Source organism: Lissotriton helveticus, chromosome 1_1, assembly GCF_964261635.1.
Source record: "Lissotriton helveticus chromosome 1_1, aLisHel1.1, whole genome shotgun sequence".
Taxonomy (NCBI): domain Eukaryota; kingdom Metazoa; phylum Chordata; class Amphibia; order Caudata; family Salamandridae; genus Lissotriton; species Lissotriton helveticus.
The window spans coordinates 294,798,013-294,823,202 of record NC_136057.1 but is presented as its reverse complement, the minus strand read 5'-3'; the positions used below and the strand labels follow the sequence as shown (position 1 = coordinate 294,823,202).

At 46.2% G+C, this 25,190-nt stretch overlaps 1 protein-coding gene across 1 annotated transcript in view; it reads left to right on the top strand.

Annotated features, from left to right (window-relative positions):
* Nucleotides 1-25,190, top strand: part of SYN3 (synapsin III) — a 1,149,796-nt gene that overhangs the window by 463,467 nt on the left and 661,139 nt on the right. Inside the window, exon 5 of the mRNA XM_078653521.1 lies at nt 5,968-6,124. Within this exon, the coding sequence (XP_078509647.1) occupies nt 5,968-6,124 (157 nt within the window). The remainder of the gene's footprint in view (nt 1-5,967; nt 6,125-25,190) is intronic.

Sequence of the window (25,190 nt, the reverse complement as noted above, 5' to 3'; positions counted from 1 at the left end):
AGAGGTTGTCCGGGCAAATGGGGAAAGGTCTGGGGACTCTGGAACGCATATAGGGGTGACCTTTGTGAACCACCGGCTGCAGTTTCCGTGCCAGAACTGGCTGACTCCCCTCTCTCCTAAGTGTGGCTATTATTGTAATGTATCCTGTATGCGACTAAATCCCTATGCTATGTGATTCACCCGACGCGCAAAGATTGTTGTATTATGTTTCTTTTTGTTAATGAAAATAACTTTAAAAAAAAAAAAAAGCAGAACCACAATCCTTATCAGGGTGAAAGCACAAGCAAACCCTAAATTAACCTTTGCTCAACCTACCGGTAGCTTTCCACAGAGCACTCAGGCTTAATTTAGAGGCAATTCGTAAAGTATTTATGCAGCATTCCAAACAGTTATAAAGTTAAGACACAACAAAAGAAAATCCCACACTAATTTAGAAAAATAGAGTACATTTTAATGAATTAATCAAGACCAAAATGACAACAATCCAATCAGTAGAACGAGAGACATGCAGTGTAAACGATTTAAGTGAAAATAGAGCCAAAAAGCACAAAGCGGCACCTGTCAAAATCTGCTTGCGCTAGACTGTGACAAAGTTACAAGTTCAGGCGGACCGCGATAAAGTGCGAGCCGGCTACAAGGACCCAGTTAGGCCCATTGAACAAGAGTACCTTAAATCCTGGTTCCGAAGAGTTGCAAAGTCCCTCCTCAAGGATGCTTCTTACAGCCAAGACGATGTGAGGTATGGATTGAAGTTGTGTCTCACAGCATTTGTTCAGCGAGGTAGCAATGCTGTGATGTGTGATACATCTTTATCATTGTATGTCTCGATGACGTTTAATCAAGACCAACAGCATGTTACATACAAACGAACCAGCTACTAAATTCCCTTAATTATTACAAGGGCTTGGCTTCATTTAATACTTTTTCTATGTGGTAATTTGTTATCTTTTTGGAAACATTTGAACCTATTTTGTGTGCTCTCTGTAAAAATGTAATGTTCCTTATTGTTCCTTTTTTTCTGTTGTTTTTGTGGGACACCCGACACATCATGCTCTTTTATTTAAGAAAATACAATAATTTTAAACACAACTATAGTATGACTATTTTTCCCTATTGCTTCCCGGAACAGTACAATTGTATTCTGCTGGTTTTGAGATTATTTTGCATTATTTATTCATACACATCCCTAATAAGAACCGCTGTTCTTTTGATATTGCAGGCTCATTAGTAGCATTTAATTTACAGCCCCTGGGCATGTGTAGTGCCACTTTGCAAGTAAAATTAATAGGCCAATTAGGTGTAAGCCTACCTACTGTGTTTAAAGGAGCAAACCCACACTTCAGCACTGGTTAGCAGTGGTTAAGTACGAAGAGTCCTAAAAGCCAATGAAAACGGGTTCAGAAACCAGGAGGGTGAAGGCAAAAGGTTAGGAGATGGACCTGCAGAAAGGGCCAAGTCCAACACAGGCCTAGACATTTAATTACATGTAGAGATGTGGGGTTGCTATTTTACCAAAGCAAAGATGCTCACAAGTCCCGTATCTGTGTTTATTTACCATTCAACCTTGAGCCTCTTCCACTCATTCAGGAGGTTTTTGGTTGCCTTCCCTTTGAAGGTCTTGCCTAAGCTGGATATTGGGATATAAATGTGCTAATAGACCACATTTACACCCAGTGTATTCTTAATGATACATCTCTTGTTCTGTGACACACACAATTTCCAACTGAACAGTTATTTTATAGTCCAAGGTGATGCTGACATGAAAATGTATAGCTTCGATGCTGCAAATCAATCAATCAGTCAATCAATAAAATATTTATAAAGCACCGCTCTTCTCCCCTGAGGGTATCCGGGTGTTGAGGTTTCACAGGTCTCAGTCGAAAATCCAGTTCTGGAGTCGCCTTCTGAAATCTGCCGGGGAGGGTGAAGTTCATAGGGGCAGGCAATTTCAGGGGTTGGCGGCTGTGTCGAATGTGGGGGGGGGGGGGTAGGCGGGGGGTGTGCGAGGGTCAGAGAGGTGGAACACAGGTTCTTGGTGGGTTGGTGGAAGTTCACGTGGTGGTTGGTGTATGGTGATCCCTGGTCGTGTACGGCTCTGTAGGCGTGTCAGTAGCTTGACCTGGCATTTCTTCTAGACAGGGAGCCAGTGGAGGTTCTTGAGGTGGGGAGGGTGATGTGGGTCCATTTGGGGAGGTTGAGGATGAGTCTGACTTTTGCGTTCTGTATGGTCTGGAGTCTCTTGAAAAGTTAGGTGCTGATACTGGATTAGGCATGTTCCAGTAGTCAAGCCGGCTGGTGACAATGGCCTGGGTGGCTGTTTTTCTGGTGTTGATGGGGATCCATAACATTTTTGGGAGCATACGGAGGGTGTGGAAGCAGGAGGAGGCGGCGGGAGAGGGCCTTTACAACATGAGCTGAGTCATGCGTGTCATTTTTGTCACATGCGCAACAATGCTTGCCTAAACTACTCTTCTGCCTTAACCACACATATGCCTTTACCACACATATGTGTGATTAAGGCAGTCAGTGGTCTAGATCTGCAGATGTGCAGGTAGAGGAACAGGAAGGATCAGGAGGGAAGCTCCAGGACACCTGGTATGTGAGAGTGGGCCGGGTTTGGGGGGTGGGGGTAGTTTTTAGGGGCTGGGGGTCGAGGTCGTTTTTTGGCAGGGGGCAGGGTATTAGGGCTCAGAGCCTGGGGTCGGGTAGTTTTAGGGGCTGGGTTTTAGGGCTTGAGGGCAATTCTCAGGGGTGGGGAGTCGGCTTTAGGTCTCAGAGCAGGGGGCTGGGGTTGGGTTGTTTTTTGGCAGGGGCTGGGGTTTTAGGCCTCAGGGCAGGGGGAGGGGCAGGGGCAGTTTTCAGGGTTGGCGGGGCAGTTTTAGGGCTCAAGGTGGGGGGATGGGTTGGGGGGAGTTTTTTGCACAGGGGCAAGTGTTAGGGCTCAGGATGAGGAGACAGGGGTAGTTTTAAGGCTGGGGCGGGTGGATTGCAGGACTGGAATATCCGGTCGTAGGGCGTAAGGGCTTGGCTGTGCAATTTACCGTGCATATCCCTTTACCAATCATGCCTTTACAACGAAAATCATTGTAGAGGCAAGTGTGATAAAGGCAATGTCTGGTAAAGACATGGTTATGGTTCAGACCGCTTTGTTTATGAATGCGTGGTTGTATTATGCAACCCGAGGAGACAACTGCATTGTTTTGGCGCTTCATTGTGAGTTTACTGTCGAGGATTATGCTGAGGTTGCAGGCGTGGTCTGTTGGTGTGGGGTTGGGTTCGAGCTCGGATGGCCACCAGCTGTTGTCTCACAGGGAGTTGTTCTTCCTGATTATCAGAACCTCCGTCTTGTCCATGTTGAGCTTCAGGCAGTTGGTCCTCATCTAGTCAGTGCCACTTGCCATGGCGTTGCAGAAGTTTATTCTAGTGGTGGAGGGGTCTTCTGTGGGCGAGAGGATGAGCTGTGTGTCGTCTGCGTAGAATATAATGTTGAGTCCGTTGCTTCTGACGATGTCCACGAGGGGTGTCATGTAGGTGTTGAACAGGGTGAGGCTAGGGGATGATCCTTGGGGTGTGCTGCAGATGATGGTCTTGCGTTCTTAGGTGAAGGCTGGTAGATGGATTCTCTGAGTTCTACCCGTGAAAAAAAATACAATCCATTCGAAGGCGTTCTCCTGGACGCCGATGTTGTTGTCTATTGATAAGGGTGTGATTGGATAAGGTGTTGAATGCCACTGAGAGGTTGAGGAGGATCAAAGCTGCTGTTTTATCATGTTTGAGGAGGAATCCGATGTCAGTGGCAGTGATCAGGGCATTCTAGGTGCTGTTGTTGGCACGAAGGCCTGATTGGGAAGAATCGAGCAGGTTGTTTTTTTCTATGTTTTTGGTGAGCTGGTGGTTGGTGGACTTCTCGAGGACTTTGGTAAAATACGGAAGCAGTGAGATGGGGCGGTAATTTTTGGGTTTGTTAGGGTCGGTGAAGAGTTTCTTCAGGGAGGGTCTCACCTCAGACTGTTTCCATCTGTCAGGGAAGGTCGCCAGGGTGATGGAGGTGTTGAGGATGTTGGTGAGTTCTGCGCTGATTTCTTTGGTTCCAAGGTTTAACGAAAGGAGGGGGCAGGGGTCCATGGGTGCTCCTGAGGTGGATGGAGGACATGATGGTAGTAGTGGTCTGCGCGGTGATTGAATTCCATGTAGTGATCGAGTGAGTGGTGTCCATGGGAGGGCGGAGGTTGTTGAAGTCGAGGTCGGTGGGTTGGGGGTCGAAATTCTTGTAGATGTTGACTATCTTGCAGTGGGAGTAGTCCAGCAGGGTGTTGCAGATTTCTTGGGAAGGGTGGAGTGTGTTCTCTGTGGCTGACGGGCAGGAGAACTCCCTGACTACATGGAAGAGTTCCTTTGTGCAGTTGGCACTTGTTTCAATGCGGTCTGTGAGGGCATCTATTTTTGTGTCCTTGATGCGTTGGCGGTCCATGTGTTACTTGTTAAGGGGGATTTTAGGGTAGTTCGGTCAGTGGGGTCTTAGGTGTTGCACCATTGTTTCTCTAGTCGTTTGCAGTTGCGCTTGATGGTTCTGAGTTCTGGTGTATACCAGCTGGCTTGTCATGAGGCTCTGCATGTTTTGGCTGGCTTCATGGGAGCGACTCTGTCGGCACATTTGGTGAGCAAGTCGGACAAATTCTGGACGGCCTGCTCCAGGTTGTACACTGCATTGGGCTGGAGGGTGTTGAGGCCATGCATCCACTGGGTCTCAGTTACTTTGTTCCAGCTGCGGTGAGAGGCGATGGCATGGCCGGTCCAGATGAGTTCGGTGTCATAGCTGTACTTGACTGTCGCTGGATAGGTCTTAATTGTGTCATGCGCTGTGTGTGGGGTCTGTGACCAGTTGGGTGAGGCCAATGCTTTCCAAAAGATTGGTGGAGTTGGCATTGTTGGGGTTCATCAAAGTGGAAGTTGAGGTCGCCAGGTAGGATGTAGTGCTTGGAGTCGAAGGCTAGCAGAATGGTGAATTCAGAGATGGCGTGGTCGGTCTAGGTGAGTTCGGTGACATGGCTTTACTTGACTCTGTCGCTGGATGTGAAGATCGGTTCCAGATTGTGTCATGCGCTGTGTATGGGGTCTGTGACCAGTTGCGTGAGGCCAATGCTTTCCAGGAGATTGGTGGAGTTGGCCTTGTTGGGGGTCATCACGGTGGAAGTTGAGGTCACCGGGTAAGATGCAGTGTTTGGAGTCGAAGGCTAGCAGGATGGTGAATTCAGAGATGGCGTCGCAGAATGCAACTCGCGGTCGTGGGGATCTGTAGACAAGGATACCTCTGATGGTTGTCCTGGAGTCGGTTAGGAGTTGTAAGTTCCATGATTGTGTGGTGTCATCTTCAGTGATGGTGCATAGGAAAGTTTCCTAGTGGGTAATAACAAAGCCTCCTCCATGTTTGTTAGATGGGTAGTCATCGGGCGTTGTGGTGGTAATGATGGGAATGATGAGGGGTTGAGCCAAGTCTCATGATGACGATCACGTCAGGGTGAGGGTGGTAATGGTATCCCATAGTTCTGTGGCGAGTTTGTAGAGGGACCGGGTGTTGAGCAGAATGTACTTGGGCAGTCCGGGGTGTTTGTGGTCTTCTGGGTGGGCATGGGGCGAAGGTTATTGTGCAAACAGATGGTCCTGCGTTGCAGGCAAAGCAGCAGTGGCAGCAGGCGAATAGTCCTTCTATAGGTCGGGGAGATTAAGTAGGTCCTGGGAGGGGCGCTGGGTGGCGGGAAGCAGTAGCAGGGCACGGAAATGACAGGAAAAGGCAACAGGTGCCGCAAAGGAGACAACAGTAATTGGGCACACAAAGTACTGCGCATAACCAAATGGGCACAAAATACAACAAAACTAACTGAACGTAAAAGATACATATATGTTCTTATGTAGAGTGTTTCTGTGCTTCCTAAATGTATATGCTCTCCTCTTGTCTCCATCCGACAGGTCCTTCAAGCCAGACTTTGTGCTCATCAGACAGCATGCATACAGCATGACCCTGGGAGAAGACTTTCGCAGCCTCGTCATCGGGATGCAATATGGCGGCATCCCCAGTGTCAACTCGCTGTACTCCATCTACAACTTCTGCAGCAAGCCGTGGGTGGTAGGTGGCTTTTACAATCCTAGCAGTTTCAAGGGATCTGGGGAATGGCAATGAGGTAGCCAGAACTGTGGAGAACGTAGAAGAATTTGACTATTCAGTATTGTTTACCAGGGAACATTGAACATGGGCCCCATTTGAACGTGCATGTTGGTATTGTGCTGGGTTTGAGGAGTCTCATGCTTAGGCAGTCGGAATGGCTCCATGGGTTTATTGGTTTATTTACCACAGATCTAAAGCCCCTCAGATATCGCTACTGTTCTCTTCTGGTCCTTCCATGAAGCTTATCAGAGCTGCGTTCAAAGAGTCTGTCGAAAATAGGTATTACACATCGGCAGCTCCTCACTAAGGTGGAGGAGCGCCGCCCCACTGCTTTCACAGCAGTCGAAAAGGGAAAAATAAAATGATAATAACACAGTGTTATTATCATTTTCTTTTTTAGTATGGGTTATGGGGCCAGGTTAGGGCAGGGCAGGGCTGGGGTCACAGAGAGAAGGAGTGATTGGTGCACCATAAGTGTGCATGACACTTTGGCCGGCCAAACAGTCCTGCGCACTTTTAGCATTTCCCCACCTGGCTGTGTTGCACAGACGGGTGGAGAACAGTTCCAAGGCTGCCAGGCACTGTCTGAGCGCCCAAATAGGCCAGTCAGACCAATCACGACGCTGCTGTCATGCTGGTGACAGCAGTGTCGTCATTGGCTTAGGAGAGCATGCGTTCTGCTTGGACCGAGGAAGAGAAAAGGACAGAGGGGAAGCTGCAGCCGTAATCAGGTTCGTGATTTCTTTTTTCTTTCACTTGCAGACAATGCAAGGTTCTTCGCAGGAAAGGCTGTATAGGTTTTCTGGACGTGAACAGGAAGAGTTAACATTAAGTCCAGGCTAGTAGAACACACATATTGACAGACAGGAGTCATCGATTGCGTACACTGAGCGGTAGGGAAACTGTGCTGAGTTATTCTTGCCAGGAAGCATGAAGCTAGAACCACCACACAAGTGGGTGATCAATGAGGGGGAAGATGCAGAGCAATGGGTGTTTACTTGCTGCAGAGATCAGGCTCTTTTGTACTATGTTCTTCAAGGATCCCCAATACGCATTTTTTCTGCTGAATATTCACATTAATGGTGAATTGGAGATGAAACTAATATCGGTGGGAATACAGAACTCGAGGAGACATTACAGCAAGGTTCAGGCTATGAGCGACAAAGAGCTGGGGTAACACTGGGATATGCAATCACCTCATGGGGTTCACTTAAGTGCCAACTTCTGAAAACACAGAATGGTCAAGAGACCAGAAACATAAAACTAGCCGGGAACCACTAGGACATCAACGAAGTTCTGCTGCTGGGGCCCTAGAAATGGAGACTCGTTCATCGGGGGTTCGCCAAAGACGGTCCTCCAATGAAGCTATGTTAGTAGTTGTACTGTGGTACTTTGGTGCTGTTTATACCACCTTTCATGTCAGGATGCTCAAATATTAAATGTGTATTTGTTTAGCATGCACACAGTCTCCTCGGAAACTAACTGCATCAGAAGATGGTAGGCAACAAGGTAAATATACAAAGTGAACATTACCAAGAGCAGATGAGTCAATCAAAGATTGTAGAGACTCAATTTGAGATTCTGCAGCAGCTGAACTCTTGGTGATCAGGGAACAGATGGCTTTTTGGGCAGCAAAATAGAGGGAGCCTGTGTAGTGGACCACAGGTAGCAAACAAACAATAGTAACAAACCCCATCAAAGTATTTAGGGAAATCAATGTTTTCCTATCTGAAGTAGATGTGATCACGGATTCAAGGTTGAGCAGTGCGCTCTCCAATGCCAGTCAACAGATTCAATAGTAATTTGGATAATAGCTCTGAATACTTGAAAGAATTTCTACGGGTGTACTCTTATGAGAAACTGGCTAAGCCGTCCAGGTTTCCAGTGATCACATCCTGCCAGTGGGGGCTGGTGACATTTCAAAGTGGAAAGGCATAAAAGTTGATGATTCATTTTACATAGCGAAAGAGTCCAAGCGACGTAAGGGTGTTCATCCCATTCATCATTCACCAAATCATCCCCCCATTATTCATCCATGTTTCCATCATTCACAGCATCTGTTCATACATCCATCCATCCATCCTTCTAGAGACTCTCACATTAACTCATCCACCCACCCTTGCTATGGAAGGTGTGGTACAGTGACTATGATGTGTACATGTAATAAGGGCAGATAGTGAGTGGGTGAGGTATTTGGAATTAAATATGAGATCTAGTGGTATCTCATAAACATAGTGAGATTGGGTGTTTTGTAGGGTGTAGTCTGAAGAGAAATTGGACAAAATTGGTTGTGTGAGTGTCTGTGTAAATGCCAACGTTGATGTTGACGTTGCCTAGAAGCATAGGAAGAAGGAATCTCTAATACCAAGTCAAAGAATGATCCAATATATCTGAGTGGTCCATAGATGGCAACAATATGAGCTTTAAGCAAAGGGGCTGTTGTAATGGAGGGGTATTCAAACAAAGACATATACAGACCACCTGGACCCCACACCAATGTCGCCAGCAAAAACACGGACTTCGCTTCTCCCCTCATCATTAATGCCAGCACCTTCATTCTCCTCGTAGACCTTAACTTTCACATAGAAGACCGCACTGACTCGAACTCTATGGCTCGTTCAGAAAACCTCTGAAATCTTGGCCTAACCCAACAGGTTACAGAACCCACCCACACCACCAGACACCTATTGGACCTGATTTTGTCATCAATCAGCAACATCACAGTTGACAAACCAGCATCTATGAACTGAACAGACCACACCCTCCTCAATGTCAGCATGCCCATCCTTCAACTTCAATGACCTACCACCACCTGAACCACCCAATGCAGCTGGAAAAACGTCTCAGAAGCGACGTGGGCCTATGCCCTCTCCAAGCACCGGCGGAGAACTTCAGGGTCTTGCCGAAAGCCATAAAAACCCTCAACAGCTAGATCACCCCACGCCAACCTGTCTCTCGTTAAGCGCAACCCAACCACAAGAGCCTGACCACAAGGTAGCTAGTACACAGGGGAAGTCAGGCTGATGAAATGCCACTTCAAGCAACTTGAGCGGAAATAGAGAAAACGTCAAGACACCACAGATAAAGACAAATATAAGGCCCTAAGACATTACCACCAGCAGATACAGAACACCAAGCACACAGCTGTTGCAGATCGCATTGATGCCAACAATAACAATGGCAGATAAAGGTTCACCATCATCAAGGATTTCAAAGCACCTCCTTCAGCAACATCAACGCCTGCAAAGACCTTTGCAACAAGCTCTTGGATCTTTCTGCAACAAAATAACCTCTATATACAGCAACTTCGACCCTCCCAAGGTGTGTGGAAGAAGGTGGAAACCAAAGCTTTTAGTCATATATCCTGTCCTTTTGTATCAAACTGGAAAATACGTAGATAGAAAGAGATGGTGGGAGGTAACATGGGATTTTTCTGATTGAATAGTTTGAGAGGAATTTAGAGGAAGGTAGGTGAGTTGAGGAGACAATACTTTTGTTTTGGCTACGCTGGATGAAAACAAAGGCACTGGATTAGTGAGAAAGGAGATATGTGAGAATGTCGGGTACAGGATGTTAGGTGACTTACCGGGCCAATACCTTTGGCAAATAGTAGTTTTAGGAGCAGATCTCGGGAAATACAAAACACAACCTGTAAAGCCACTTATTTTTATTCAACCAATATATCTAAAAAAGAGGCATACCTACTTATTACAGGTTATACTTCAATGTAAAATTAGAAAAGAAACCAAAACATATCATGTGACCCACATGGGCATTGTGAGAAGCTTGCACTGCAGAAGTATTAGAAAGTTGCTTCTCGCTAGTTCCAAGATTTGTTGGGTCCCAGACAGAAAAGGAACATGTGAGCGAGCCCCCTCTAATTTGCTTACAATGTGATATCGCGGAAAATGACATCACAGGAAGTGCCTTCAATTGACTATTAATCCTCTAGCATCGCTGAAGCAACTTTCCTAGTGCTAATATCAGTAAAACAATAAAAATACAAAAATAATAACCCTAATCAAAATAAGTTTATATATATTAAAGCTTACTTGCCTGAAAAAACATTACATTAATCAGATTGAGGGGCAATATTGTCCCAGGTCACTCCAAAACTTATATCTTTGCTCCAATATTTACAGCATGTGCCTCAGTGAATGGACTATAAATGCATGTATGTGGAATACATTTAGTGCAAACCTAGCCGAAAGGCAGCGAAGCGCTTGACATGGACACTGGGGCAAAATAAAATCACCCCCTAACCATGTCCACAGCTTGCACATTAAAATACAGCCATTGCCATAGTACAGCGATGTCCCGGAGCTGCAAGTCCAGTCCCCCCCAGCCATGATCTAGTGCTGCGAGGTCCAGGGAAGGATGGTACAATCTTCTGGTCCTTCTAACCAGTGCCTCACACTGCGCAGCCTAGAGGGGAAAGAGCTCCCTCCGGTGGGCCTTCCAGCCATCGTGTAGTGCTGTGAGATGCAGGGGGTTACCCATGGACCTTACCGCTTTGACCATCCACTGTTGAGGACCAAGGTTAGCTCGGATGTATGATATAACAATGCGATCATGTAGATCGCGATACATTAAAATGCTGTTTTTACAACGCAAGACGTTACAATTGCGCTGTAGGGCGCTGGACTCCAGTAGGGAAGGTGTTGGAATAATAAATCACACTATTCCTTAGTCTAGAGCGCCCTCCAGTGCAAGTCGTGGTAACGACTTGCGTTGTATAAGCAGCGATCTAAATGTACTACAGTGTTTTGACCACGTTGTTTAGGTCGTTTCCTGGTTAGCTCTGGGCCTCACAGCCATGATCCAGCATTGTGAGGCCCAGAGCCAGCTCTGCGAGGCCCAACGGTGGAGGGCCTCCTCCCCTAGGCATCACAGCCTTAGTCTAGTGCTGCAAGACAAAGAGCAGGTGATGATCCGAGCTTCACAGCTATGACAGCGCTGTGAGGCTCAGCAGAGCTACAGAGAAAAAGAGCTGTAAATTATGGCACACATTAGACGGGTCCACATTGTAGTTAGCAAAGCGCGCCCTCCTGGGCAGGTGCTCACACTGCCTATGCCTAGCATCGACCCTGTGCTCAGGGCCACGAGCGACTCATCAGAGTGTGGCATCCATGCACTGCAGACACACTGCTGCTAACAGACCCGCCCTAAATGGGTAAGCGGCTACCAAGATGGCCAACCTCTGGTCAACTGCTGTTTACCCACTGCTGCTTAGGTTCCGGAGCAATGTGTGTCACGCGCCATCAGAGTGCGGCATCCATGCACTGGAGACTCCCTGCTGCTAACAGTCCCGCCCTAAATGGGTAAGCGGCTTCCAAGATGGCCGACCTCTGGTCAACTGCTGTTTACCCACTGCTGCTTAGGTTCCGGAGCAATGTGTGTAATGCGCCATCAGAGAGGGGCATCCATGCACTGAAGACTCCCTGCTGCTAACAGACCTACCCTAAACGGGTAGAGCGTCTTCCAAGATGGCCAACCTCTGGTCAACTGCTGTTTACCCACTGCTGCTTAGGTTCCGGAGCAATGTGTGTCATGCGCCATCAGAGAGGGGCATCCCTGCACTGGAGACTCCCTGCTGCTAACAGTCCCGCCCTAAATGGGTAAGCGGCTTCCAAGATGGCCGACCTCTGGTCAACTGCTGTTTACCCACTGCTGCTTAGGTTCCGGAGCAATGTGTGTCATGCACCATCAGAGAGGGGCATCCATGCACTGGAGACTCCCTGCTGCTAACAGACCTACCCTAAACAGGTAGAGCGTCTTCCAAGATGGCCGACCTCTGGTCAACTTCTGTTTGTCCACTGCTGCTTAGGTTCTGGAGCAATGTGTGACACACATCATCAGAGTGCGGCATCCATGCACTGGAGACTCCCTGCTGCTAACAGTCCCGCCCTAAAGGGGTAAGTGGCTTCCAAGATGGCCGACCTCTGGTCAACTGCGGTTTACTCACTGATGCTCAGGTTCTGGAGCAATAAGTGATACATGTGACATGCAGCCAGTTTCCTGCTGCTGCAAGTCCCACTCATGGTAGTTCACTCGTGGGACAGACAGCAGCAGGGACTGTATACGCGGGTGAAGTTAAACTTTGCCTCGGGCTAGGCTGGGCATCCTCGCAACCAACCCCTTTCCAAGGGAAGGTTATAGCTTCACCCACTACTGGTCTCGTTTCAGGAAACAAAACATGTTTCTGTGTGATTCTTACTACCATCCATGCCAAAACAACTCCGTTTTCATATCCTCTGTCTTAAAACTAATTATCAATCCTGTGGAGTCACAGGAGGGGGTGCATTGGCGCTATACAAACAGTCTATAACATCACACATTAACAATAATAATGACAAGGCATCTGTGCTGAGTATTTAGCAGACGCTAAGATAAGAAAAGCAAATTAATTAGCTGTTTTTGTAACTTAATATCATGTAATCGGGCAGAAGATTGATTTGAAAACTGCAGACCGTTAAAGTGCCGGATAGGGGCAGGGGGGTGCCCAGGACGAGTCAAAACAATATTTCCCTTATATGGAATGTAGGAATTTACAAACGTATACATGACTTAATCCAGGGGCCTAATGAACCCTCAGGGACACCGGGTTTATCAGGGAAGAATGCGGGCTGTGGCTTAAAAATCGCGCTAAATCGGGCAAGACATATATAAGGCAAATGACATACCTCGAACGAAGCCAATGTAAAGGTATCAAAATGGCGGCGATGTGATTGAGTGGTCTGGTGAATAAAACGAGGGATGATGGATTAACACCCCCCACACACCCCCCAACACACACACACACACACCCCTCCTCCAGCAGCGGTGCAGCCGGCCAGGCAGAGGGAAGAGCGCTGGTTCTACCCACTCTGCAGAGGAGCACGAGTTAAATGTGCCAACTTCAGTCACAGGGATGAAATGTTTAGCTTTGAAAAGTAAATATAGATTATACCGAGAAGAACTTGGTTAATTTAGGACTTGATAACTTAAACATAGCTTAGAATCTAAGGTTAAAGCTAATGGACTCTGCCTGTGAAGCTCGTGCATAAGATGCAATTGACATATAACCAAGAAGTCAGACTTGACCAAGTAGATGGAAAATTATTATTATTATTATTATTTTGTACTTGTATAGCGCACTTATCACCCCTACAGGGGTCTCAAGGCGCTGTACGCATACCGCTATGGAACCCTTCCTGGCTTTCCCTGTGAAGTGCCCACTCCTGGGCACCTCCAAGGTGAAGTGTTGGGGCCATTGTGGAGATTAAGCAAGCTATTGCCCAGAGTGGCAGAGTGGGACTCATGATTAGAGTAATGATTCAGAAAAGGGGGTGGTGATGAACAGAGTGTCTGAATTAAGCAGACCACTCTTACCCAGTCCAAAGATCAGGGCTTGATCCATCACCGTTATTTAGCTCACTGCCCCATCCCAGCTCAGAACTTGGCTATATGCAAATTAGTCTGTCCCTGGCCCAGTGCATCATGGGAACAGGGCAGACCAAACTACCAAGCCAATTCTTCACCAGAAAGGAGACAAGCTACCGGGGACCGGTTTCTGGCATTTCAGCCTCGTCGGCCCGGCTTGCTTGAATCCTGATGGAGCAGTGAGCAAGGGACTCATGTCTGAGTATACCCTTCCACGCTTATGGTGGACAAAATGATTCAGAAAAGGGGGTGGTGATGAACAGAGTGCCTGAATTAAGCAGACCACTCTTACCCAGTCCAAAGATCAGGGCTTGATCCATCACCGTTTTTCATCAGGATTCAAGCAAGCCGGGCCGACGACGGCTGTAATGCCAGAAATGGTCCCCGGAAGCTTGTCTCCTTTCTGGTGAAGAATTGGCTTGGTAATTTGGTCTGCCCTGTTCCCATGATGCACTGGGCCAGGGACAGACTAATTTGCATATAGCCAGGTTCTGAGCTGGGATGGGGCAGTGAGCTAAATAACGGTGATGGATCAAGCCCTGATCTTTGGACTGGGTAAGAGTGGTCTGCTTAATTCAGACACTCTGTTCATCACCACCCCCTTTTCTGAATCGTTTTTGGCCACTATAGGTGTGGCAGGGTATACTCAGACATGAGTCACTTGCTCACTGCTCCATCAGGATTCAAGCAAGCCGGGCCGACGACGGCTGTAATGCCAGAAACCGGTCCCTGGAAGCTTGTCTCCTTTCTGGTGAAGAATTGGCTTGGTAGTTTGGTCTGCCCTGTTCCCATGATGCACTGGGCCAGGGACAGACTAATTTGCATATAGCCAGGTTCTGAGCTGGGATGGGGCAGTGAGCTAAATAACGGTGATGGATCAAGCCCTGATCTTTGGACTGGGTAAGAGTGGTCTGCTTAATTCAGACACTCTGTTCATCACCACCCCCTTTTCTGAATCGTTTTTGGCCACTATAGGTGTGGCAGGGTAATTTTGTCCACCCTAAGCGTGGAAGGGTATACTCAGATGTGAGTCCCTTGCTCATTGCACCATCAGGATTCAAGCAAGCCGGGCCGAAGACAGATGAAATGCCAGAAACCGGTCCCCGGAAGCTTGTTTCCTTCCCAGTGTAAGAATTGGCTTTTGTAGTCTGGTCTGCCCTGTTCCCATGATGCACTGGGCCAGGGACAGACTAATTTGCATACAGCCAGGTTCTGAAACTGGGATGGTGCAATGAGCTAAAAAACGGTGTTGGATCTAGCCCTGATCTCTTGACTGGGTGAGAGTACTCTGCTTAATTCAGAGACTCTGTCCATCACCACCCCTTGTTGTAAATAATTTTGTCCACCCTAAGCGTGGAAGGGTATACTCAGATGTGAGTGCCTTGCTCATTGCACCATCAGGATTCAAGCAAGCCGGGCCGAAGACGGCTGAAATGCCAGAAACCGGTCCCCGGAAGCTTGTTTCCTTCCCAGTGTAAGAATTGGCTTTTGTAGTCTGGTCTGCCCTGTTCCCATGATGCACTGGGCCAGGGACAGACTAATTTGCATACAGCCAGGTTCTGAAACTGGGATGGTGCAATGAGCTAAAAAACGGTGTTGGATCTAGCCCTGATCTCTTGACTGGGTGAGAGTACTCTGCTTAATTCAGAGACTCTGTCCATCACCACCCCTTGTTGTAAATATTTTTGTCCACCCTAAGCGTGGAAGGGTATACTCAGATGTGAGTCCCTTGCTCATTGCACCATCAGGATTCAAGCAAGCCGGGCCGAAGACGGCTGAAATGCCAGAAACCGGTCCCCGGAAGCTTGTTTCCTTCCCAGTGTAAGAATTGGCTTTTGCAGTCTGGTCTGCCCTGTTCCCATGATGCACTGGGCCAGGGACAGACTAATTTGCATACAGCCAGGTTCTGAAACTGGGATGGTGCAATGAGCTAAAAAACGGTGTTGGATCTAGCCCTGATCTCTTGACTGGGTGAGAGTACTCTGCTTAATTCAGAGACTCTGTCCATCACCACCCCTTGTTGTAAATAATTTTGTCCACCCTAAGAGTGGAAGGGTATACTCAGATGTGAGTCCCTTGCTCATTGCACCATCAGGATTCAAGCAAGCCGGGCCGAAGACGGCTGAAATGCCAGAAACCGTTCCCCGGAAGCTTGTTTCCTTCCCAGTGTAAGAATTGGCTTTTGTAGTCTGGTCTGCCCTGTTCCCATGATGCACTGGGCCAGGGACAGACTAATTTGCATACAGCCAGGTTCTGAAACTGGGATGGTGCAATGAGCTAAAAAACGGTGTTGGATCTAGCCCTGATCTCTTGACTGGGTGAGAGTACTCTGCTTAATTCAGAGACTCTGTCCATCACCACCCCTTGTTGTAAATAATCATGATTAGAGTAGGCACCGAGGCGAGAATTATCAAGTCCACGAACATTGAGCCAAGACCCTGCCGCGTCGGGAATTGAACCCTGGTCCCGGGCCTGACCTCTGCTTCAGGGTCTGCCGCTTCTAACCAGTGAGCCACACTTCTCCAAAATGGCGGATACAATGTTCTGTTAGCCATTTGACCTAGCACTACACTGTAATTTTACTCACATCTAGGCGCTTGCTTCCTGCTGCCCACAGAAAGAACATGAGCTTAAAAGACAACCAGGGGCAGCCATTTAAGTGAAGTGGGTACCGCATATGCCCACAGGGACTCAATTCATGGCAGATTTATGGCTCATTCTTGACTTAAAATTAAGCTAAATGGGAATCATTTACATAGTGGTACTCAAGAGCACGTGCCATTGGTCAGGTCCTGTTGACTCTTCGTTGGGCACACCTGATTGTGGTGACATCCTCACTCTGGGTCATACCCACAAATCAGTGATTTAGTATTTTTTGGTCCAAGCAGTTTATTGAAAGCAAAATAAGACTACAAATCCCAGAATGCATTGGCTATTACACAAATGTTCAAGAAAGGAAACCGTGTTCATAATGACCTGGAGTAACGTGGTCACCCTACTTCAGATTTAATAAAACAGGTGAGTTGTTAACAGTGTCCTTCAGACAAATGAGTTTGAGCGTCATGGAGAGGCAATGAAAATGTGTGTTTCAATGGATGGGTCAGTTCACAAGATGTGCCTATCAACCCAGACCTTCTCATGTGAACTTGGTTAAAACCAGGAAGTGTATAGTCCGTGGGCACAACTTGCTAGATGGAACATGCCTGGCAAAATAGCCCGGTCTCTCCAAGGGATTTTGAAATCAGTGGCCTAGCAAGGGTGCTATGGACCATAATGCAGGGAAATGAGAAAACTAACCATATGGACAGAATTATCACATTTCCCAGTTCCCTTTGAATTCTGGGAAATGTAGTCTTGTTTATCTCCTGCTAATTTCAGCTCAAGTACCAGGGATCATTAAAACAAAATTTGGACTGCATGAACTATTTGGGCATAAAAGTGACAGCTCTGATTGCGTAGTAATTAGATAGACGTTACTGAGTCGTAGGGAACTTCAAATCCTTCTTTTTGGTGCCACTGCAACTGCAAAGCCAATGGTAGTTAGTCCACCGTCAGAATCCTACCAGCAGCATGTGTTTACATCATAGTGTGACTGGGGTAGGATGACATCAGGTACTCACTTTACAGATGTGTCGCCCATCACAAGTGGCACTAGTATTGGCGAGATCCAGCTGTCGGTGTGCCCTCGGTGTCTTTCTGTTCTTTCAAGGCAGAGAATTTCCTGAACTCGGCCAATCACCTAGGATACACCTGAGCAGTATCCATTTAGGAGGGAAATTTGAATAGGTGAACACAGGGCAGATTCATGAAGAGCAGTCAAGTCAGTGTTGAGCCAAAGAGGGAGGGTGATCCTGGCAGAACAATCAAGGGGGAGTTCTATTGAATGGCCTCTTCTCTGCACCATACAGAAATACATGTGCAGAACATTCAGTCTTCCCAATTGAAAGTCGATTTCCAAAATTCAAGATTTTCTTAGCTTAGCTGCAAAATCAGCCCCTTGTAACAAAAATGCAGCAGGAGTGTTCCCGCCAGTCATCCCCCCCTCCCACCTTGCTGCCCCCGGACCCCCCCAGGCCGGTCTGAAGTAATTGCCTGGGTTGGTTTGCGATCCCATTTTGGCCATGATGATAAGATGTAAAAGCCATTAAAAGACCCGCCCATTTATTGTAACTCCATACACTGCAATTATTGACAATTCTATATACTGTCCTTGACCTGACGCCGTTTAAAAACAGCCCTAAGCCAATGCATGTATGTATATAGTATTTCAGCTGAGAGTTAACAATCTGAATCTAAGCTTTTTCCATTTTACGCATTATTTGCTGCAGAACAGCACCCAGACTTCTAAATAAAAATACTGGACTGGTTTCCAAAACCTTTTTGAAATATTTTGACAAAATGGGCGGGTATGAACAAAGACGCGGGAAAGAAGGATGCTCATGCGGGTGGGGGAATGGGAGGAGGCTAGATCAGAGCTGAAGTTTCTTTGATGTTTCTTCCTTGAAGCTCAGGCTCAATAACACGTCTACTCTCCTGGAATGTTCATGGCCTTAGGCAACACTTAGACAATGTCGATTTCAGGTAGGACATTGCAACAAAGGCGATCGTGTTACTCCAGGACGTCTGGCAGACCGTGTCAGTTGTTTCATCAGTTTCCATTCACTGAAAAAGGTCTTTGTTCTTTACTTTACAGTCACCCTACCCAGTTACACATCAGTAGGGCTAATTTTTAATTCCCTCTGTTAGATTATAGGGGCAAAAGGTTACTTAATCAATACATTGACTGAGTTAGCTCAATTCTCCAATTATTACAATCTCTTATATCACTTAACGTATGTGGAAATATGGCTGTGAATTCTAGATTCCGTCAGATTCACCCCATTTTTTAAGTGTCAATGTGGATATAAGGACACTTTGGATTTGATCTTTTCTGTGTAATATGGCCAGTAAACCCAATAAATGTGGGTCTCAAACAAGGTCAGTGGAAACCTAAAAGAGCAAATGTTTAAGATCTCAGGAGCAAATTTGCACTCCTTTTCAAGGCATTTAGGGCCTTATTTATGAGGCCATGCATCAATTTTGCGCTGCTGTTGCATCACTTTTTGTGACGCAACGGCAACGTAAAACATGCCCCGTGTTGCGTTCTATTTACAAAGTGACGCATAGAAGCAAAATCGTCACTTTGTAAACCACCACGCTACATTATACCTGCGTCAGGTCTAATATATGCAGGAGGGGCATTCCCACACAAGTAAGCCTCGTAGAAGTGATGCAGTGAAATCCATGAGATTTCACTGCGTCACTTCTAGGACGCAAATGCGTCAATATCTTACGCCTGCGTCACACCAGGCGTAAGACTGACGCAGGCCCTTTCACATGGGGCTTGCCCCGTGTGAAAGGACATATTGCTGGGGTTGCTTCACTTTTGTGACACACTCCAGCAATGCGTCATTTTTGCGCCTACATATACATCAGAAATACTGACCTATCTGTAACTCCTTGCGGCATGATGCATCATACTGTAAATATGACGCATCCATCATGTCGCTAGGAAGGTGCAGTGAAAAGTGACGCATCGCTGCTTTCACGCAGCGATGCGTCACTTTTCATAAATGAGGCCCTTGGTTTGTGAGAGGAGCACACCAACCACACCAACATTTGCCTTCATCCTCGCCCTCCGTTTGCAGTTTATTCCTATCGTATTTTGGGTGAAATCCTTATCAGCGGTTTAGTCAAAGAAATAGCTGCATGCTTTTTATGAGAACAGCTAAATTTGAAACTCAGATATTTGTACCAGGCGGTCTGAAAGCTCTGAAGACGCCACACGGTGGCTGCCATAAAAACTGCAGTGTCAGCACTTTGTCCACCTGCTTCCTGTTCATTTGGTTCTGTCCCTTGCTGCGTCATAGCCACAAGGATGGAACGTGACCAGGCGTGCCGAGGACAGTCACACCTTTCTCCATCTGTCCTGGAAAATTTCAGTAGCATTATCACATGTCCTGGTTTTCCGTGAGGGTGGACTAAAGGCAAAGGGAGGCATGTTTCATGTGTTCCAGCGCAGGATTAGTTAGCACCCCTAGCAGAAAGCAATTTAGTTCACACAGATAATACTGTGTGTAAATGGTGTATTTAATTCCCCTCAGTGCCTCACTCTGTGTTTTTTACTTTGATGAGCTCTGTCATTCAAATCATCTTGTGCCACTCGGTAAATTCCAAATTGTAGACTTAGGCATAGATTCATCAAGGTAAAATCCGCTCGCAAAGGTGCAGATTCTCAGAATCTGCCCCTTTGCGACCGGTATTTTTGCATTTGGGATGCATCATCCCAAATGCAAAAATCGCAAATTAAGAAATCGCAAAATTGCGATTACTTGCATTTAAGGAATCTCAAATTGAGATTCCTTAAATGCAATGCATTAAAGTTTAAAAAATAGCGATTTCGCTAATAGGGCTCGCAAATTACCATGAAGTTCAACTTCATGGTAATTTGCAAAAACTTTGAAAAATGCACTAAAGTGAATTTTTCAAAGTTTCATGTTGCGCACATGTACACAGATCAATTTCAGGGGTGCAAGAGGGTGTCCATTGGACACCCCTGCATCCTTGAAATCGCATTCTCAATTTGCGATTCGCTAATTGCGATTCACAAATTGAGAATGTCTTCCCATTCATTCATATGGGCCTCTAGGCCTCTTAATTGCGACTCGCAATTTGCGAGTCACAATTAAGGAATTTTAAGAAATCGCAAATTTTTAGTGATTTCTTCATGCATTGCATTTTGCTATTCCTTATTAGCGAATCGTTATTTTTCGCTATTAAGGAATAGCAAATTGGGTTCTTGATGCATCTGGGGGTTACTTCTATGTTTGTGGAATGTCCAAGTTTTTGTTTTTCAAAATCTGGTCACCCATCCTGCTGTTTCAAAGACCGGTTGACTCTCCCCCACCCATTCGTTCTTCACTCCTGTTTTCCCATAATCCCACTGGGACTATGTCCCTTTCACCTGAGAGACAAATAGTTTCTGCCTCTTAACTTTCTAATAGTCCCATTGAGTCTGTCCCTATGGTTCCCCCATTTCCTTGGGTCTTTTACCCTGCTGCCTCAGGAACCATACCGTCTCAAAATGCAACTGCTGTGTCTCCCAGCTGCTGCCAAGGCACCCTGCTGCTGCCTCACATGATATTGAACCTATCATCTGCCGTCTTGCCGCCTCCCTTCTTGATAATAGGCCCATTCATTCTCCTGCTTCGTAAGGTTTTATTTCTTTCCCACTCCACCGCTGGTACCTATTGGTTTTGTGCCATGCTGCCTCGTGGTGCCATTGGTTATGTCACCCTCTGCCTCATCCTTTCACCTGCTGTCACACAGACCCATCAGTTCTGTTACGTACTACCGTATAGATCCATTGCTATTGAAACCTGCTGCTCCATGAGTCTTCAGATTTTGAATATCCGGAGTCTGATAGGTCAATTGATGCGTCTTACTGGTACCTTATAAGCCTATAAGATCCCTTGCTTTACTGCCTCCTCCTATCATTAAAGACTCACTGTTGCTTTGCAGTCCTACTAGTTCTGCCTCCTTGCTGCATCATAGGCTAGCTTCTCCTGTGACATCACTGCCTCTTATGCCCATTGGGTTCGACGCAGGGTGTTTCATGGGTGAATTAGGCTTGCCTGTCTGCTGCTCATCGGGCAGTCGCTTCTATCCTTAGACTGCCGTTCTTCTGTCTCACAGGGCCTTTGGCCACGGCGAGTGCCACTGCAATTACACAACCAAGCATGAATTACATGTGAGAGGTTTCTAAATGATTCAGAAATAGAAAGGCTAATTATGCTGCAATTATGCAAATAAATGATGTGGCACTGACTGTGGCAATATTATCTAGCTATTCTATTATTTTAACACTTTTTCTTAAACAAGCACTGGCAAAGTCTGGCCTTTCAAGTAGTGTAATAGTTATGTTTTTATTTTTTATTTCAAGCATATAATAAAAATAAAAACAGCACAAAAAATAGAATAAGATGCCACTGTCTAAATCTAGTGGACATATATATGAAATAAACAATTTTAAATTAAAATTGTATAGAGTCTTACTTACCACATTCTTCCTAGCAGGCAAGTGTAGTTAGTAGAGGTATAGAACTTTTTTTTGTTATTAATACACATTGCTGAAAAATATTCTTATCAGCGTTGAATTGCTATAATCTGAAGACCTAGTTTAAACACACAAGCATGAGTACAAAAATTAAATAAAGAATGGAAAGTAAGAAAATGTCACCTTAATGTGTTGACTCAGCAGCTCTGGCACTGAAGTGCATTTCTTTTCAGGTGGATTGGCACATGTGAACAGGAAAAATCCCATCACTCACAGTGCAAGAGAGTCAGTAGCTGAAGTAGGCAGAGTCACTGCCCCATGTTCAGCGGAACAAAATGTAAATTAAATTCAAACAGATGGGTGCATGAAGATGGGTCACCCAAACCCTCTTTATATAATTTTTTTTAAATGTTATTCTTTTTTTTTTTTTAAATATATTTTTATTGCAGAATCAGGATTAGAGCCATCCAACAAGTCAACCCCTGCACCAATGGCACCCAGCACACAGTGCGACATTAATACAATACACAGCCGATTAGCCCACATCCCGGAGGCTGGGCGGCGCATCAATGAATCAGTGCACTAGAGGTGCCTCGGTGCATACCCTATTCGGGACGCAGGTCAAATGTAGTGCTTCGTTTCTGCTTTTACCCAAGAACAACCTACCCACCCTCCCCATCCAACCCTAGGCCACTCCAATGTCAAATCACGAAATCATCACAACTACCTTCCTGGGCCCTCCGGTTCTGGGATGTTGCCGCTATCCGGCAATCCACCCCCACCCACGATCCCTTCTCAGTACCCTCCCCCCAACTGCTGCTAATGCGGGTTGCACCATCCTCCTCCTGCTCCAGGGTGACAGCTGTCAGGAAGTGCTGGCCAGCAAGTAGTCACACGGAATCCCTACCTACAACTGATCAGTTTCTTCGCCTTCAGTCAAGTAGTCTCTCAATGCCTGCACCACCAACTCCCAGGACCGTGCCAGATCCAAGCTCTTCTCATTACTGGTTCTAGTCGCCTGGCGCATTCATAACACACTCTCACAGCTCGACCACTTCACCAATTCATTCCGCCACCTCCGTACAGATTAAATGTTATTCTTTATGTATTCATATTTTACAGATTTCATGAGGCAGGTGAGTCATATAAAGCAGTCTCGAGGCCAGACCTAAAAAGATACCCTGGTGCTACAGAAAATGCATGGGGTTCTTGAGCAAGAAATTATACACATTCAGAAGAACCTCTTCAAAATATTACGGATCCTCATACAACAGAAAATCCATGTTTCTTAATCAAGAAAACTATACACATCCAGAAAACATTCTTCAAAATATTACACAGCAACGATTTTTGACAGAAACACCTTTTGCACCTCTCAGTGTGAAATATGCATTACTGCACTCAGTAGGAAACAAGTCTATACATGAACGCTTTCCTAATAAAATGTGCTTCTCTACATTTCTGCACTTCCAGTTATGTTTTAAGGCATGTCTTTCTTTCTGTGTTTCATCAGGTGCCTTTTGAAGTACCCGTTTACATTTACAAATAACTCTGCAGGACAGTGTTGCACATTAAAAACGTATTATCCACATGGTACATCAATAGGCTTGCTAGGGTTCAAGAAATCTGACTCTGGAAAGAGTTGCAAAATGTTGTGATACCTCTGTGTGCCAGCTTTAAATAACAGCTGAACATGGAGCTGCATGAATAGTGAATCAGACATGTTCACGAGGACTCCTTTCTTCCATCTTGTATAGTTTACATTCAGATATGTACACTATTTGTTTCTTGCTGCAGCCAAAAACCCTTTAAGCATCAACATTCATGTATATAATAACACCAGTTGGGAGAAAATTTCATTTCTTTGTTTCTTGAACACAGCAATCAACAGATGGGGGAGTTAGTTTGCTACTGTGGGTGGTGGTGTGTTGCACTCTGTGCACAGCTCCTCATAGTAATATTGACGTGTTATTTTTTATGCACCCTGCTGCTCTGTAGTCCTGACGACTGTAGTGCATGAAATAGCAAACCCCCATGTCTGGTACCTGGTGTTAAGAATGAACACAAGGTCATATACTTACTGCCAAATGTACAGATACCAGCAGGTGACTGGTTCAAGCAGAGCCGTCTAAACAACATTAAAGGCCCTCAGGCAAAGCATTGCCCTATGCCCTGCCTACACCACCACTCACAGGAATAAAAATGTTTTACCGGAAAACTAGTGTTACATTCTAGTCTGCATGGTGCCCATATGCTTGTGGCGCCCCTGGCGACTGCTCACCGTGCCCTTGCGTTAAGACGGCACTGAGTTGAGGAGAACCTATCTCTCACAAGACATGTTCTACTGAGACCAGACTCTGTGGTCATAAAGTATGCATAGTTTAACATCTGCTAAATTTTGTAAAATGTTGGTATTGTAAATGTTGCTAATTTTGTGGAAAAAAGAATATTTTGCAAGGGGCAACCAGCACCTTCTATGTCCTATCACAGTTCTGCTTTACGTCTAAGGCCTGCCCTCAACCACCACACTGTACCTGACGAATCTAAGACTATCGGTTTTTCCCAGATCACCAATTCTCTACGCCGAGAATATGTGGGACCTTTGTTGTTACTGACTCTAACTGTGATTGTAACCATACACCTGTACCCCCTTCTTCCCTATGTTCTCAGCACCCCGGCCCCTTGCCCTCCTTTTTGTTGATTTTGTATATTTCTGCACTTTAAACCTTTTGTTTGTTCAACACTGTATACAGTGTAAAGCGCTCTGATACCCTCACTGGCCAAGTTTGCGCTCTATAAACACAAAACAAATAAATAAATAAATATGTATAATATTTATTATTTATTTATCCTCCCTTTGCTTAACTTCACTAGTTCCCTTACCACGGGCACCAGGCGATTTCCCGGTGGGCCGGAAGGGTGGGGACCGGTTTTTAACCTGCGGAGGCCGTTTTTAGGTCTCGGACCTAAAGGCTGCACTTGCGCACTCTGGGGTCGGAGAATTAATGTTGTTTAGTAGCGCTTTGGATCCCGCCTCCCTGCCCTGTCTCTCCTCCATTGGCTGGCTTCCTAAACGGAGGCCAGCCATTGGAGGAGAGAGCCGTCTCTCCAAAGAAGCTCCGTCTTTTTCGGATTTGGGGGCGTAAGTTTTGCTGTTCTTTAGACAGCGACGTCGTCCGTCACTCAGGACAGCAAAACCACGCCCCCGATTCTGAAAAAATCGGAGCTTCGCGGCAGCCATTTTTTTTTGTTTTTTGGGTTGTTGTGGTGAGGATCAGCGCAGCTGCCACTCCAGGTAAGTTTTCATTTGTTTCTTGCTCACTTTGTGTCCTAGCATTTTCAATGTTACTTCCGAGTACGGCATTTTGCGTGTGTGCGTCTTACATACCTACATCACGTGGACGAAGTATCTGCGGCGAACATGGCGGCTCTCGGAGCTGGCGGCTCTTCTGGCGCCTCAGAAGATGCGTTCCTAACTTATTATAATGAGGCTAGCCGGCTTGTTTGTTT